Genomic DNA, 16,018 nt, shown 5'->3' on the forward strand with positions numbered 1-16,018 from the left:
AGCGTCGGGATTTAAAACATTAAGAACTACAAATCCCAAACCCTTGTCCGGAAATGATGCGGCCTCGTCGACGTCCTTCGTGAACTGTTTGGTTATTTAGTCTGGATTCAATGAAGAAAAAAAAAAAACAATAAAAAAGAGATTTTTTTTTTCTGCTTTGAACCTCTTCTCTTTAATTTTCCAGACTACAGTAAAGGAAAGAAAGTAAGACCATCACAGCGAAAGATAGGTCTCAAATAACAGATTTCGATTATATAATAAAGAGCTTTTTATCTATTGTATGATTGCAGACCAAACTGACCAGTGAGGTCATGTAAATATGAGTGAAGATCAAATTTGTCAGTGTCCTAATGTTTTATATAACAATGATTATTCTGCTGGATCACATTTTGTGATGAGATTAAAATTCTAGTGAATTTGTCCCATTCAACATACAGAAACACAATCACAAAATCAGAGGCTCTCACCTGAGATGAGTGTTAATACCGGGTGCAAACGGGGCCGAGGACATTTGACACTTGAATGGATGTACTGTATGAAATGTGTCTAAAATCCTTTTTTCTGTCTCAGGATCATCACCCATCCTACACACCTGAGGTCTACGCTTCCTACACAAACATCCCGCTGGGGGTATTCTTCTCAGTATGCAGAGATCTGAGAGAGCTCAGGCACCTGAGAAGATCACTTTAAACTATCGGCAATACTGTAAAGTTATAAAAAGGGTATCACCAAACACTAAAAGTACTTGATTATAATAACTGTCATGTTTTTCTATATTAATATATTTTAGATGTACTACATTGCAATTGCATCATTACAAATTAGTAGTTACAGATATTTAAGTAAATTACTTACAGGTTTTAATAGAAATTATATTAAAGTATATTATAGTTTTGCATAAAAGCTTGTCAGTTCTGCAGTACACGTACCCAGATTTTGAGGACAGTATAATTATGAATTTTTATATAAAGATGCAAGTCCTACTTCGGTGGCACTCTGAAGTTACATTTGAAATTAATTTAAACCGTTATGCATTTTAATTGAATTTTAAGTGATAAACGTCATACCGATGTATATCCATAGTATACCTAAATTATATTATTTACATAATAAGTAAACATAAGTTGATTGATGGTCCATAATACTTAAAGCATTGTCTTAATACTTAAAGTTGCTGCTGTTGCTTATTGTTCATCACTCTTCTTCCTGCAGGTTTATTAACGTCATCCATCTTTTTTTTCCCCCTTTGATTTAGTCTTTTAGCTGCAGTCTAGTAACCATCTGCAGGGACCGAAGCCTTTTCCTCTTGACGGACTGTTGGCTTTAGTCTACAGCAGTGATCCTCAAATCTGCAAAGTTTAGCTCTAACCCTAATCAAACACGCATGAGTTTGCTAATCAGTGTCTTCAGGATCATTAAAAAATCACAGGCAGGTGTGTTTAATTGGAGTCGGAGCTAAACTCTGCAGGAAACTGGATCTTGCGAGCCAGATTTGAGGATCACTTGTCTACAGTGTGGTTGATGGCAGAGTTGCACCTACAGCCAGTATCTTCTCACAGGTCATTTAATTGCTCAAATGATGAGGTTTGGCAAATGATTTTGTTTTAGATAATAACAAACTATGCCATTAATTTCTAATTAGCTTCTATAAGGCAATAAAACATGATTGATGCACAATGCGGCAGCACAAGTAAATCTTGGAATTTTGGACACTGGGTGGCAGTGTTTCATCTTTTAAAAAAATTATATATATATATATATATATATATATATATATATATATATATATATATATATATATATATATATATATATATAATATAAATTGACATCAGTTAGATATTGCTCTTTCTTTTTAAGTGCATATTTAATTTTAAAACTTGTTTAAAGTCAAGTTTTTAAGGTAAAATGAGCCTGTGTTACTCTGTGTGACATTTAAAATGTAATAACTTTTCTAATAAAGTTTCCTATAAAACACAAATTGGTGGCCCAGAAAGCTTGAATAACCATTGAACTTCAATCAGATATTGTGGTTTAAAAAAAAAAAAAAAAAAATGTAGCCACTATAAATCACAAGGAATACATTGTTTGTGTTCGTGATGGTGTGCTAGCTTGTTGACAATCTATGTGTTTTTTATTCTAGAACCGTAGGCTTGATGCGGTGAAGTGTCTGGAGGACTTCCTGTGATCCTCTAGCAGTGGACGTGAACCAGGCATCTTAAGTGGACAAAATCACATTACATCACTAGGAATTATGGACGTGAATGGACTGTCTGAGAAATTATGTTACAGGAAAATCCTGCATTTATTAGTCCAATCAGATGTCACCATAGAAAAATACTCCGTTTATACATGAGACTCTTTCCTCAGACAGAGATTTGTTGGGTTTGGTGTGTTAACGTCTGACACAGCTTAATACTAGTCTAATAAATACTGTAGTTTGTAATAATGGGTCCAATTTATTTTTCATAAACTACCTGCCAAATTTGGGGTTGGAATGATTTTATTTTTAATGTTTTTGTATTTATTGATGAACAGAATGTTAAAAAAAAAGACTTTATTCATGAATTTGTATATTATTATTATTATTATATAATTATTTTAATTATTATATATTTACTTTATATTAGCATGGTTGATCAATTTAACACATCCTTCCTCAAAGAAACTATTAGTTAATAATAGTTATGACACAAAGGTAGTTTGGTGCATTATATGTGTGCTCTGGTCAAAGCTTTACCACTAATTGACTGTATTAAACATTAATTCATTTATGTGTTCTAGGTGTTATTCCCATGTTCATGCAGTGTTCATGGTAACATCATGGTTGCAAATGTCCATTCAACCACATTTAAATGAGTGAGATATTACAGATATGTTTTGTGTTATTTGGCTCCTTTGTAGAAGAGTAGCTCCGCTCAGAGGACTGACCTCCTTATCATTTAGCAAAAAGATGGCAGAGCTGGCATGAATACCAATCACCCTCAGATGAAGACGGACACAACCCAGAACAAGCACTACACGAGGATCTGGGAGAGAGGAGCGGTCTGTGCGGTGAAGGGTAAGTGATTAATTGTAATTTAGACTTTTATCATCACAGTCAGTTCATTCAGCTGAGAGGTTACTGATGCTGTGTCTGACTCACAGGGTCTCCATGGTAATAGATTGGGGTTGTCATAGAAACTGGGGGGACCGCAGTTAAAAAGGCTCCAAATGTAACTCGTGTTTCCTCACACACTGACGTAGTTAAAATAGAAGATGGAGGCTTGAGACACAAGGGCAAAGGGTCATTTTGGTGTCAGCTGTTGGTTAATACACACATGAACTTATAACGCTGTCAGTTATTATGTTTTTAATGTCCAAATGGAAGCTCAAGCATTTTATTAACAGGCTTAAAGCAGGCCTGCTCTCCAAGAACTGTAGATGTCCAGAGTGAGGAAAAGGGCCCAGAAATCACTCTGGATCCCTCACATCCAAGTTATCCCCTTTTTGAACTTTTGCCATCTGGCCGGCGCCTCAGAGCCACAAACACCAGGACATCTAGGAACGAGAACAGTTTCTTCCCCCAGGCAATCTACCCCATGAACAGTTAAATGGTCCCCACTTATGCAATAAAAATGTGCAATATCCTTATATTTATTTGGTACCACCTTTACCTTTTCAATTTATTGTGCAATATTTGTCTATTTATATTTACAGGATTAGGTTTATATAGATATATAATTTTATTATAATCTTTTGCTGTGTGTTGTTGTCTCTGTGTACTGGAAGAGTCACTAAAACAGAATCTGATTCTGATTCGTCTATAAAGAAGTAAACATTCCTGACCTGACATAGTTTGACACGCAGAGGAATACTTAACTGAAGACTGTTTTAACAAATTTGTATTAACAAATGATATTCAATTTAAATTTTTTATCCTTGTATTAATTGAGACACTAAATCAGATTGGAGAATCATTAAAAAAAATTAAGTAAAAAAAAATTGACCATTTATAGTACCAAATATATCAACTAACCTTGAACATTCATAATAAAAAAGTTTTTAAACTAAATTACAAAAAGTGGAAAAACTGTTCGAAAGTTTTTTTTTTGTTTTTTTTTGTAACCTTGATTTTGTTTCATTTTGAGAAAGGACACATTAAATCAATCCAAACAGACTTTTAAAATTGTTATAAAATATTTATAATTGAAATAAATGCTGTTCTTTTGTATGTTCATTCATTCATTCAAAAACATTTTGAATTGCAACAATATTACTGTTTTTATTAATGTATTTTATTATCCAGTTATGCAGCCTTTAGGGCTTCAAACATTTGAACAAATGTATTTTTTAGCCACTTATTAGTCAAACATTTAGAAATGTCTTTCTCTGAGGCATCTAATACAAGTGATACATAAGTGTGTGTGTGTGTATGATATATATATATATATATATATATATATATATATATATATATATATATATATATATATATATATATATATATATATAATTTTTTTTATTTTTTAATGTTACAAAAAAAACTATAAATGGATGTTCACATCATACTGATTCTTTTCCCATGAAGCCTCTTTCTGCTTAGCAAGAAGGCTGTTTTTGGGAAACAGTCAGTTTATTAGATATGGGACGTCCCAAACCAGTTTAGTTTCTTGTTTCTTGGCCCCTTTAGTTCTGTTTGAAGTGACTGTACTTTAAAGTGCTTTCAGAGTTAGACCGTCGAGTTGTTGCTCTTGTTTTCTGATCAAGAGACTCTAAGGGAGAACCGTACATGGAATATATGAATGTGGACTGTCTCTTAGACGCTGTGTCTCCGGTTATGAATCATGGCCACAATGTGCGAAAGGTCTAAACTCTTCATCATCACCTCCATAAATTCTTCATCACTACGTGCCCCTGCTACAAACTCCTCCAGTGACAGCTCCCCTGTTGAATAGAGGGCAGTTAGGGCTAATCATTATCATACTCCTAAAGATTGAATATAGTTCTTAAGATTAGAATCTTATTCCAATTGTTATTGCACTCACCGTCTCCATTGATGTCGATCCTATCAAACACTCGGTTTGTGAACTCCTCAGCACTCGATTCCTGCGACTCACTTCCATTGATGGCACGGATGGCCTGATGTAAAAGAAACCGTTTTTATTCTGAATTTACATTTTCTTTTCATAGCCATCTAGTGCAGTTCGTTCTAGTGCGATCTTTCCTACCTTTATAATATTGAGGAGCTCGTGTCGGTCTATGCAGCCGTTGCCATCAACATCATAAAGTCTGAAATACCAGCGCAGTTTGTGCTCCATCTTGCCTCTCATTACAAGACTGAGAGCGGCCACATACTCCATGAAGTCTATGTAACCGTCCTGCAAAATAGACATGAAATTATACATTTTAAACACTTGAGACCATTGTGATGTAATACATTTCATATGTACCGTGTATATCTGATGAGGAAATGATTCGGATTCATCTGGAACCAAGTTTGATGAAAGAGAAGTGACCTTTTGAGACCTGTCTACCAATCAGCATCCACATCTGGAACTAACTTGTTCCAAAATGTTTTATATTAAGTATGTGTTCCCACATTAGTCTGTAATGAGTCCTAATGTCAGCTGGATGTCATTGTGCTCTTATTTAGGTGTTGAGGATCACAATCGGGATGATGAGGGTGCCCTCTTGAGGATTACTGCCAAGGATCCAAATTCAAAGCTCTGCGTCTGAGACAGACACCAGCCACTTGTCGCAGACATAATCCTCAGGTCAACACACTTTCCTCCAAATGTCACCTCTCTTTTGAGCCACAGGTTCTAGTTGTCTAGGGCAGTGTCAGGGAGAAGGCCATGGGCAATGCTGAGGTGCGTTAATGTAGAGATATATGGATAGTCTGTATTGCATAGTTGCATGGATGAGTAAATAAAACTAATGGAAACTTATTAAAACAATCATAATGAAAAGATTACACTTTGTGTAACAATTTTTTATACACAGTATAGATGTCAATGTCACAAAACAACCACTGTTATACAATTTGCTGTAATCAAAATATGAATTACATATAAAAATTGTGAAAACTGGCATCAAATATAATAGCAGTAGTAAAATGTATCAAATGGCTTTATGCAACAACAGCATAAAGTACTAATTGATTAAATGCTCTAAAATATATTTATGTGTATACACACACACACACATGTGAAAAAAAATAAAAGAAAAAGCCAACATAAAATGTAAAGCCTATTTTTACACCATTATTACCAATTGGGTTACAATTTCCTGTTTATTTGTTTTGTTTATTTATTTTGTATCTATTCTCCTATTATTGATTTCCCTGAAAAGTGAAGAGATTTAGTTTGTTGAAGTGTGTTGACTTTTAACACAGAGGTAATGACGTACTCATTAAATCGTGTAATGAAGCTGAACACATCTGAAATACGTGCAGAGAATATTGTATCAAGAGAAGAGTAGCATCATTAAAACCTTTTTTGTGCCAAAAATCCCACTGGGACCCAATTATGAAAGGATGCTTTGACTTGGAGAAATAAAACGTGAATGGGATTGGTTTCTGTAATGTCAAACCTGTTCACCAGTCTGTAAATCTTAATCTCATAGATAAACTCCTTATTCATTGTATTAACACGAGTCACTGTAAATAAAGCTGACGTGACGTGCCAAATATAGCACTAGAAATATAGAGCCAGACAGCACGGTAAGTATGATCAGAGCTTTGCTCACTATTCAAAATGTAGCTCACTTTTCAATATTTTGGGGTCTGTAATTATTTTTTTTTTTTAAGTATTTTAATATTCACCAAGATTGCATTTATTTGATGAAGATATAAAAAGCAGAAATATTGTAAAAAATACAAGTTAAATAATGTGAATTACAAATACAAAAAAAATATTGTTTTCTATATATTTTCCTGGCAAAAAGTATTATTTTCTTAAAAAAAAAAGAAAAATACTGACCCCAAATTTTTAAACTGTATAGAGCTATTATAGAATTACAATAATTTCTTATAAAAATAAAAAAATAGTGTTTTTTATAATACATAAAGAGATTCAGCATAAATCAGTCTGACATTAAATTAGCCGACATGGTTTCAAGTCTGATGTAACAAAATGCAATGAGCCAGTGTTTTAATAAAAACTGAAACTTCAAATATTCCAGCTATGCTGAAACTCTGTGAAAGCAGAATGTTTTAGAGGCATCCTAAGCCTCTGTTATTATCCACTCAGAATGAACTTGTCTTTCACTCACCTTGTTCATGTCAAAAGTGCGGAACATCTGCTCGATGTAGGCATTGGCCTCATGATCCAGACCTCTGAGTCCGAAGAACTGTTTGAACTCATGCAGCGTGAGCTGACCAGATGGACACTCAGTCATGAACTTCTTATACCACAGATGCATTTCAACAGCCTGCAGGTCGTCCACGGTGCAGCCCGTTGAATTCCCCATCACTCAACTGAGAACTGATTTTTTTTGGCGAGCAAGACAGGAGCTATTCTGTCAGGAAGCCCAACTGGTCTGCTGTGCAGGCGAGCGTTTCGCTTCTCACAGACACACGACGCTGGGACCTAAGAGAGAGGTGGGCACCCTCGGGAGGCTTTTGTACTGGCTTGGGATCAGACACACCTCACTAACTTTATCTTATTGATATTAACTGCGACTAATCCAGCTCACTGTGTATGTGACGCTTAAGGATGGCCATTGGTAATTGCATGTGAGATTGGGGACGCGCTGACAAACGTTCCCATGTCTGCGAACAGATACAACTGCATCAGCATTTTTCAAATGCAAGTTGTTTCTACATTTATTTTCAGACTGTTAGCTGATAAATATTCATATGAATACATGTTAGTAGCCATGTCACAATTTTGAGTCCTCTAATGCCAAGGAAACAAGCTTCAGCAGATATATTTTTTCATACACTTTCATACAAGCCTTTAGAATAATTACACATTGATATTCACAATCTTGCTGATTTCAAATAATGCAGATAAGAACATTCTTCACATAACGTTATTCAGTTAATTTCCATTTGATCGTCAAATTACACGCATTACATCCATATTACATAATTTATGTAAGATAATAATAGTTGATACCATTCAAAAGAAAAAATTACAGTCGGTATAACATGAATGAAATGTGTCCTTTTAGAGTTCTCAAGGATTTAAGCTTATAAAAAAATTCTGAGATCCAAAATGCGGTCTTTTTCTCATAGGCTTACACTAAGTAATTCTTTCTAGTTTGGTTCCATCTTCTTTAGAAAGTTTCTAAAAATGCATTTTGTTGATCACGACAGGACTTTGTTCTCAGAACACAGTGTTTTAAGATACAGATTAGTAGAGGTATTAAGAGTAGTATTGATCTCAAACGCAAACAATTACTTGTGATTCCAGAGAGTTCAATTATAGAGACATTTCAACACTTTAACGGACAATGTGATATTTTGGATAAGTAATAATATAGACAATATTCAAAGCTTGCTTCACAATGGGGAACTGGCACACACAGTCACAAGCTGCCCATAGGAAAACTTCAATGGACACTTTTCACAGTCTGTGATGATGTGTTTTCATAGTTACTACCATTGTAATACAGAACTGTATATAAATAAAAACTGCTGTGAGAAAGTGAATTTTCTTTTGCTACTGGAGCTAATGGGAATGCAGAAATCATATTTGTTGTCACTCATTCACCACTATTGAAGTCTACTAAACTCAGTTATTATCATCAACTAAATTATATATCTATATATAAACAAAACATGATTATTACTTGAAATTATAAAAGCTAAATTAAACCAGAAAATATAAAAATAAAAGTCAAATATAAAACTATTGGTTTATCAGCTATGCTAAAATAGCAGTGCTCTCTTCTGAGAAACCCGGAAATGTGAAAGAGGTCCAATAGATCCTATGTTGGAGCTGAGTTGGTTCACGTTACCACACACAAATTATGACGATAAGTGTTTCCTCGCAACTAATAATACAAATTCCCTCGTTTCAGGATTTCTTTTACCCAACATACATACTATACATTTGCTCCAACCACAGACATTAAAAATAAAATTAGCAAAAAAAAATAAATAAATAAAAATGCTAATGGTAGTGATTTTGCTCTTCTCCTTGACTGCTAAACTACATTCAGTGAATATGGAATGATTAAAAAAATAAAATAAAAAACTGCTAGGGTAAAACCAACACTATTTGATTAACTGGAACATAAAACCAGCTACTATGAAGTTAACCAACTTTCCTTCATTGTTTCAGTCCAGTAAAACTAGTTTAGACCTGAAAAACAGGTGTTGTGTTCAGTCTTCAGTCTATCAGGTGTGGTTATAACAGTGGTGGACTCTTCCTTAACCTCTGGAGTGCCTTTATGAGCACTTTTGAAATGAACTAAAACTTAAGACAGCAAGATAAAACTCAAGTAGTACAGAAACACTACAATACATGTTCTGATGCATTGATATTGTTCCCATTTGAGTCTATAAATCCATTTAAGATGAAGTATTTTTTTTCCCCAGGAACTTCTCTTTTGAGTTCATAAGAACCTTATGTCTTTCATCAGTCTGACTCTGTTTCGCTGCTGGAGAGCATCTCTATGGATGTCCCACTGTGTCTTCTGGTCCACCAATGTAGGCTCCTATGGACCGAATCAAAAACCGCTACCGTGTATCTGGCAAACATTAATGTCCACTTGATCACTTCGGCAAAACAGTTCACCGAGCGAGATACAAAGCTTACAAACAGAGTGATGTAGTGTGCCAGAAGAACAAGACTGCGCCCTAACTGTTTTCCATAATTAATAATCATGTTAAACTTAAAATCATCACGTCCCATTCTGTTTTGAACCATGATATAACTCCAAACCTAAAATAATTGTTGCAACTGGTTACTTTTATCTCTGGCACACGACCATGCCCACTTCATTTTGCGTCTACGTTTTAGTTTTGTGGACGGTCCCTTGATGTACAGTCATGCTGCTCACAGTGTCTCTAGTAGTTTTCACACGCTCCCTTGCGCGGTCCAATCACAGCGCTGCGTTTCTGTTTCCGGAATGGACGGCGATGTGGCTCTAAAATCCTGGAGACGAAATTGATCAAATAAACCACGCAGTAGTTTCCTGCGCCCATTACTCAGGTCAGTTTCATGGTTTAACAACATTAACAACATGCCCCTGAGTGTATTCAGCTGCTGACATGCACAAACACTAGTACATTTATAAATAACGATGGAGTTGTTTACGAGTCATCAGCACGAGCCCAGTCACAGCTTACGCTCATTACTGCCGCTTATTGGGCTTTAATAATGCCAGTTTATAACAAATACTAAAAATTAAAGTCATACCTTTATGTGTCTGGACCATTAGTTCTCATACCAATCGACTTTAAAACGCAAGGAAGAAGAGTCGCTCAATAATCTTTGCTGTTGTGTAGACAAAATGAAAGCGACGCAGCCGCAGTCATCAGTTTCTATGTTTCGGCGTTGTTCGGTTCTGCTCGTTTTTCTCCGCTTTATGGCTCTTTCAAAGGCAGTTATTTATTATCAGGAAATAAAGCGTGGTATTGTAAGCTTTACACAGGCGTGCAGAACTTCTGTAGTTATTGTCAGTTCTGGGGACACGCATTGCGTAACAGACTTGAGCTCATCAAGTGTTCTAGTTATGCATTATGTATTTTGAGTTATGCATGTACTTACAGTCGTTGTCCCCTCATAATCTGTGTGAATTACAACAAGTATATAGACTAAACAAACTGTAAGATCTTTTCCTTTATGCAAAACCTGTTTGATTTATCATTTAGATTTGAATTATCAATCTAAATGTCAAAATGTATTAATAGTGAGTGCCATTTAATTTAAAGAGTCTACATTTTATTTCAAAGGTGCTTTGATGTGAAATGTGAATTTGATTTGAATAATACTAGTTGTTGGTTGCCTGATATGGGATCTCTAGCTTTTGTGGTCCATGTTTAACAAAGCTCTACCTTCATGGAACACTAAAATAAAAAAAATAATGAAATCTGTTGTAATGTATTGGTTAAAATTTTAAACCATTGATGTTGTTGTGCATTAGTGTGAATTGTGCCAGATGCTAAGTCTATATCTGCTGTTATTGCATTCTTTATCTGATGTTATATGATTCTGATTTATCTTTACTTAATGCTTCAGTAATACAGAGCTTGATACACGATACTCAGACTGTGCACTAACATTTTATTGCATATCTTTGCATGCAGGTCAGCCATGTTTAGCCGGCTGACCCAAGGGGTGTCCTCTGTCCTCCACGAGCTCTCGGGTGAGGACCGCTCCGATGGAGACTTCCAGGTGAGGAGACAAAATCTGAACAATCCTTGGAGTGATATTTTGGTTCAACACCAAGAAACTTTGTGGAGCACACATGGACATTAATTATATTAACTTATTACAAGAGCTGAAAGATCTGTTAATAGCCCACATTTAAGTACTTATTTACAGATTTATGAGCTAGTTTTCAAGCTGTTTACCATCTAAAATGGATCACTAAAGGTCCATTCACTCCAAAGACAATAACTATAACAATAACAATAACAGTACAGACAATTATATCATTGGAATCACTTGCAGAATAATTTATTTCCAGCTGATGAAAGATAAAAACCAAAGTCCATCTGACTATAAAAAACTTGAACATTTAAATTGGTTGTCGACAAAAATGCAACGAATGCCGCTTACAATAAACAAGCTGAACATTTTTGAATGTTGTCTTTGTAGCAGGATGGTCCTGTTCCTCAGCCTCGGCCTGATGCTGAAGCATCCCTGGAGGGCACGGAGGGCTCAGAAGAGGTCCTGGAGAGACTGGCCCAGACCGAACAGCTGGTGGTTCAGCTGAAGGAGCTGATTCGAGAGAAGGACAGCCAGCTCGCCAGCACTGAAAAAAAGCTCAAGGTGCCGACTTGCATAATGAGAAAAGAACAAACAAGTGGACCATGAATGTCAGCAGGTCTGAAGCTTGATTTTTGCATTCGTGTCTCCGTTTGTTCTCATACAGGAAGAGAAAGAACAGGCAGAAGTCAAGTTTACAAAGCTTAAACTGCAGGCCAAAGCCAAGACGGCTGCCCTGAACAAACAGCTCAATGAACTGAAAGGAAAAGAAGCATTGAACAGCAGTCAGGTAAAGAGACAAGCTGACATGTTTGTGTTATTTTAAGCATGAAGTAGTTTTGAATGGCTTAACCCCTTAATTGTCAAAGATCGGCGATGACCCCAGATTTTTGTTGTTTCACTTTCACAGCATGTTAAAACATCACACTCTTACTTGATCTGGACAAACTGCAGGGCATTAAGTTCTCCGGCACTGTGCCGAATTTCTGGTGTGCAGCGTTTGGTTGCGAAAAAAAAAAAATCCTATATTTAAAAAAAATACAAATCTTGTTGATTGAGATCACTTTCGTTTCCTTGAGTTGGAATGGATTTAAACATTGTTTAATCACGCTTTAAAATGAAACGTCACAAGGCCGTTGGCTCCCTCTGCAGGAATTTGTTTTAATACATAATGTACTTAAGTTGGTTATGTTCATATTATGTATAGGCATTTTACATTATGTATTTTAACCAGGGCTGGGAACGAAAATGGTTCTTGGTGTGACACGTGACCAAGCACTGTGAGCAGCCTTGCGCCGGTGTTTCCCCTTAAAGGATGTCACAAACCAAACAACAGAAGCACTACCCTGGCTCTTTAATTACTGAGCACATTGTTTTCCAATGATGTTCACTCCACAGATGTGTCGTGTCGCGTCTTAAACTATCGAACACATTGTTTCCCTCAACTGTACGCGCACTCGCGCCTTTGATAACTGTTCACATTGTTTTGTCTGTTCAGTATGCTGATTGATGTACTAGCATTACTCAACATCACTCACTACTAAATGAAACCGGAACAGGAAAATTTCTAGCTATACCCAACCCTACTTATGAAGATCCGAGTACTGTAATATGTATAGAATTTTGACATTGCCAACCTTTAAATTAAGTTGACAGTAATAAACAGTACTGAGCAATGAGAAGTTAAGTATTGTGCATTTTTCCTTACCACTACATTTTTAATAGTTGTTTAATGATTTTAATTGAACCTGTAACCGTTAGGCAGAATCGGAAAATTTCTAACCACTCCCAACCCTATTTTTAACAGTGTTGTTCAATAAAATCATGTAATTTCTTGGCTTTGATATTTTATTTGAGCTAAGTACAAACCCGATTCCAAAAAGGTTGGGACACTGTACAAATTGTGAATAAAAACAGAATGCAATGATGTGGAAGTTTCAAATTTCAAGCATAGATGACATCAAATGTTTAAACTGAGAAAATGTATCATTTTAAGGGAAAAATAAGTTCATTTTAAATTTCACTGCGTCAACACATCCAAAAAAGTTGGGACAAGGCCATGTTTACCACTGTGTGGCATCCCCTCTTCTTTTTATAACAGTCTGCAAACGTCTGGGGACTGAGGAGACAAGTTGCTCAAGTTTAGGAAAAGGAATGTTGTCCCATTCTTGTCTAATACAGGCTTCTAGTTGTTCAACTCTTTTAGGTCTTCTTTGTCACATTTTCCTCTTTATGATGCGCCAAATGTTTTTCTATGGGTGAAAGATCTGGACTGCAGGCTGCCCATTTCAGTACCCGGATCCTCCCTCTACGCAGCCATGATGTTGTAACTGATGCAGTATGTGGTCTGGCATTGTCATGTTGGAAAATGCAAGGTCTCCCCTGAAAGAGACGATGCCTGGATGGGAGCATATGTTGTTCTAGAACTTGGATATACCTTTCAGCATTGATGGTGCCTTTCCAGATGTGTAAGCTGCCTATGCCACACACACTCATGCAACCCCATACCATCAGAGATGCAGGCTTCTGAACTGAGCGCTTATAACAACTTGGGTTGTCCAAGAACTGTTTTCCACTTTGCCACAGTCCATTTTAAACTAGCCTTGGCCAAGAGAAACGCCTGCGCTTCTGGATCATTTTTAGATATGGCTCCTTTTTTGACCTATAGAGTTTCAGCCGGGAACGGCGAATGGCACGGTGGATTGTGTTCACTGACAGTGTTGTCTGGAAGTATTCCGGAGCCCATGTTGTGATTTCCATTACAGTAGCATTCCTGTATGTGATGAAGTGCTATCTAAGGGCCTAAAGATCACGGGCATCCAGTATGGTTTTCTGGCCTTGAACCTTACGCACAGAGATTGTTCCAGATTCTCCTAATCTTTGGATGGTATTATGCACTGTAGATGATGATAACTTCAATCTCTTTACAATTTTTCCCTGAGAAACTCCTTTCTGATATTGCTTTACTATTTTTTACCGCAGCATTGTGTAAATTGTGATCCTCTGCCCATCTTGACTTCTGAGAGACACTGCCACTCTGAGAGGCTGTTTTTATACCCAATCATGTTGGCAATTGACCTAATAAGTTGCAAACTGGTCCTCCAGCTGTTCCTTATATGTACATTTAACTTTTCTGGCCTCTTATTGCTACCTGTCCCAACTTTTTTGGATGTGTAGCACTCATGAAATCCAAAATGAGCCAATATTTGGCATGGCATTTCAAAATGTCTCACTTTCAACATTTGATATGTTATCTATACTCTATTGTGAATATATATATATATATATATATATATATATATATATATATATATATATATATATATATATATATATATATATATATTTAAGTTTATGAGATTTGTAATATTTTTTTACTTACAATTTGTACAGTGTCTAAACATTTTCGGAGTCGGGTTTGTATCATTGCCTCATCCTTAGTTTATATGTAAATGGTCATACTAAAGCCTGAGTTTTCACTTAGGTATTTTGTTTGTGTTACTAAACATAACAGATTCCTCAGTTGTCAAAATATTACTTGATTACCAAAATATGTAATAGTTACAGCCCTAGATTAGTTAAAATATGTCTAAATAGATCTGCCGTTGGTTGTTGATTGGATTTTGAGATGTGGGTGTTGCACTCAAAAATAATGAGAGCTTGCAAACGATTTGCAATTCCCCCAATTTGGGGGGTTATGAATTGCCATGAGATTGTGTTGAATGAAATGCATATATGGATGAACTGTCCACAAAAGATCTAAGTACGCATTTGAAAAATAGGGTGAATTTAATGTTCAAGTCGATATAATATTAACATGCGGTTAGGAGGGAGTCTTTAACCATCTAAATAGCCCTCTATAATTTTTGAAAGTTGTCTTTGGAGCAGGACGGTCCTGTTCCTCAGCCTCGGCCTGATGCTGAAGCATCCCTGGAGGGCACGGAGGGCTCAGAAGAGGTCCTGGAGAGACTGGCCCAGACCGAACAGCTGGTGGTTCAGCTGAAGGAGCTGATTCGAGAGAAGGACAGCCAGCTCGCCAGCACTGAAAAAAAGCTCAAGGTGCCGACTTGCATAATGAGAAAAGAACAAACAAGTGGACCATGAATGTCAGCAGGTCTGAAGCTTGATTATTTTGCATTTGTGACTCCGTTTGTTCTCGTACAGGAAGAGAAAGAACAGGCAGAAGTCAAGTTTACAAAGCTTAAACTGCAGGCCAAAGCCAAGACGGCTGCCCTGAACAAACAGCTCAATGAACTGAAAGGAAAAGAAGCATTGAACAGCAGTCAGGTAAAGAGACAAGATGACATGTTTGTGTTATTTTAAGCATGAAGTGGTCTTGAATGGCTCTATAAATATTATTAGTGGTATATTCTCTTGTTCATGTATATATGGGCGAATGCCAAATTCATTCAAAAGTTTCAGTACGGCAGTATAATAATGTTATAATAACAGTTTATTTCCTTTTTTTTTTTTAGAATTCAGAGAGCTCCTTCCAAATGGCCCCAGAAGTGGAAGAGGAACTCCAGCAGCTGAAAGAAAAGCTCAGCCAGGCAGAGTCCACTAACATGTCCCTCCAACATCAGCTCTGGGAGGCCGAACAGCGTGTGAGAGAGGAAGGTCATGCTGAGCAGGTGTGTTCACAGGTCAAAAAG

General features: G+C 36.3%; 2 protein-coding genes and 1 long non-coding RNA gene across 12 annotated transcripts in view; 2 read left to right on the forward strand and 1 right to left on the reverse strand.

The window, feature by feature from the left end:
• On the forward strand, nt 1–6,204 carry LOC127956626 (uncharacterized). The gene is made up of 3 exons (XR_008153608.1): nt 1–1,559; nt 2,144–3,061; nt 5,636–6,204. It is a non-coding gene; the product is annotated as an uncharacterized LOC127956626 (long non-coding RNA).
• Nucleotides 4,486–10,495, reverse strand: LOC127956625 (guanylyl cyclase-activating protein 1-like). The gene is made up of 5 exons (XM_052554699.1): nt 10,353–10,495; nt 7,255–10,088; nt 5,211–5,360; nt 5,028–5,121; nt 4,486–4,926 (listed from the first exon to the last, which is right to left on the reverse strand). Exons 2-5 carry the CDS (start codon nt 7,450–7,452, stop codon nt 4,799–4,801), a joined length of 570 nt encoding a protein of 189 aa, XP_052410659.1. The 5' UTR covers nt 7,453–10,088; nt 10,353–10,495; the 3' UTR covers nt 4,486–4,798.
• The window catches only part of LOC127956621 (golgin subfamily B member 1), a 27,706-nt gene continuing 21,700 nt past the window's right edge, over nt 10,013–16,018 (forward strand). For 2 of the 10 annotated variants that reach the window (XM_052554686.1, XM_052554690.1), the window contains exons 1-7: nt 10,025–10,145; nt 11,243–11,330; nt 11,757–11,930; nt 12,034–12,156; nt 15,240–15,425; nt 15,531–15,653; nt 15,842–15,997. In XM_052554686.1, coding sequence (XP_052410646.1) covers nt 11,250–11,330; nt 11,757–11,930; nt 12,034–12,156; nt 15,240–15,425; nt 15,531–15,653; nt 15,842–15,997 — 843 coding nt within the window. In that variant the 5' untranslated portion in view covers nt 10,025–10,145; nt 11,243–11,249. Of the gene's footprint in view, nt 10,146–11,242; nt 11,331–11,756; nt 11,931–12,033; nt 12,157–15,239; nt 15,426–15,530; nt 15,654–15,841; nt 15,998–16,018 lie in introns of all 10 variants that reach the window. The other 8 variants (XM_052554688.1, XM_052554689.1, XM_052554687.1 and 5 more) reach the window with 8 other exon arrangements.

This window comes from Carassius gibelio, chromosome B4, assembly GCF_023724105.1.
Source record: "Carassius gibelio isolate Cgi1373 ecotype wild population from Czech Republic chromosome B4, carGib1.2-hapl.c, whole genome shotgun sequence".
NCBI lineage: Eukaryota > Metazoa > Chordata > Actinopteri > Cypriniformes > Cyprinidae > Carassius > Carassius gibelio.

What these genes read in the sequence shown, in the direction of transcription:
- LOC127956625 (XM_052554699.1), bottom strand. Translation starts at nt 7,452, where the DNA reads ATGGGGAATTCAACGGGCTGCACCGTGGACGACCTGCAGGCTGTTGAA. An exon ending in AGCTCCTCAATATTATAAAG is followed by an intron (nt 5,122 to 5,210) that starts GTAGGAAAGATC and finishes CTTTTACATCAG; the next exon opens with GCCATCCGTGCCATCAATGG. An exon ending in GATCGACATCAATGGAGACG is followed by an intron (nt 4,927 to 5,027) that starts GTGAGTGCAATA and finishes TCTATTCAACAG; the next exon opens with GGGAGCTGTCACTGGAGGAG.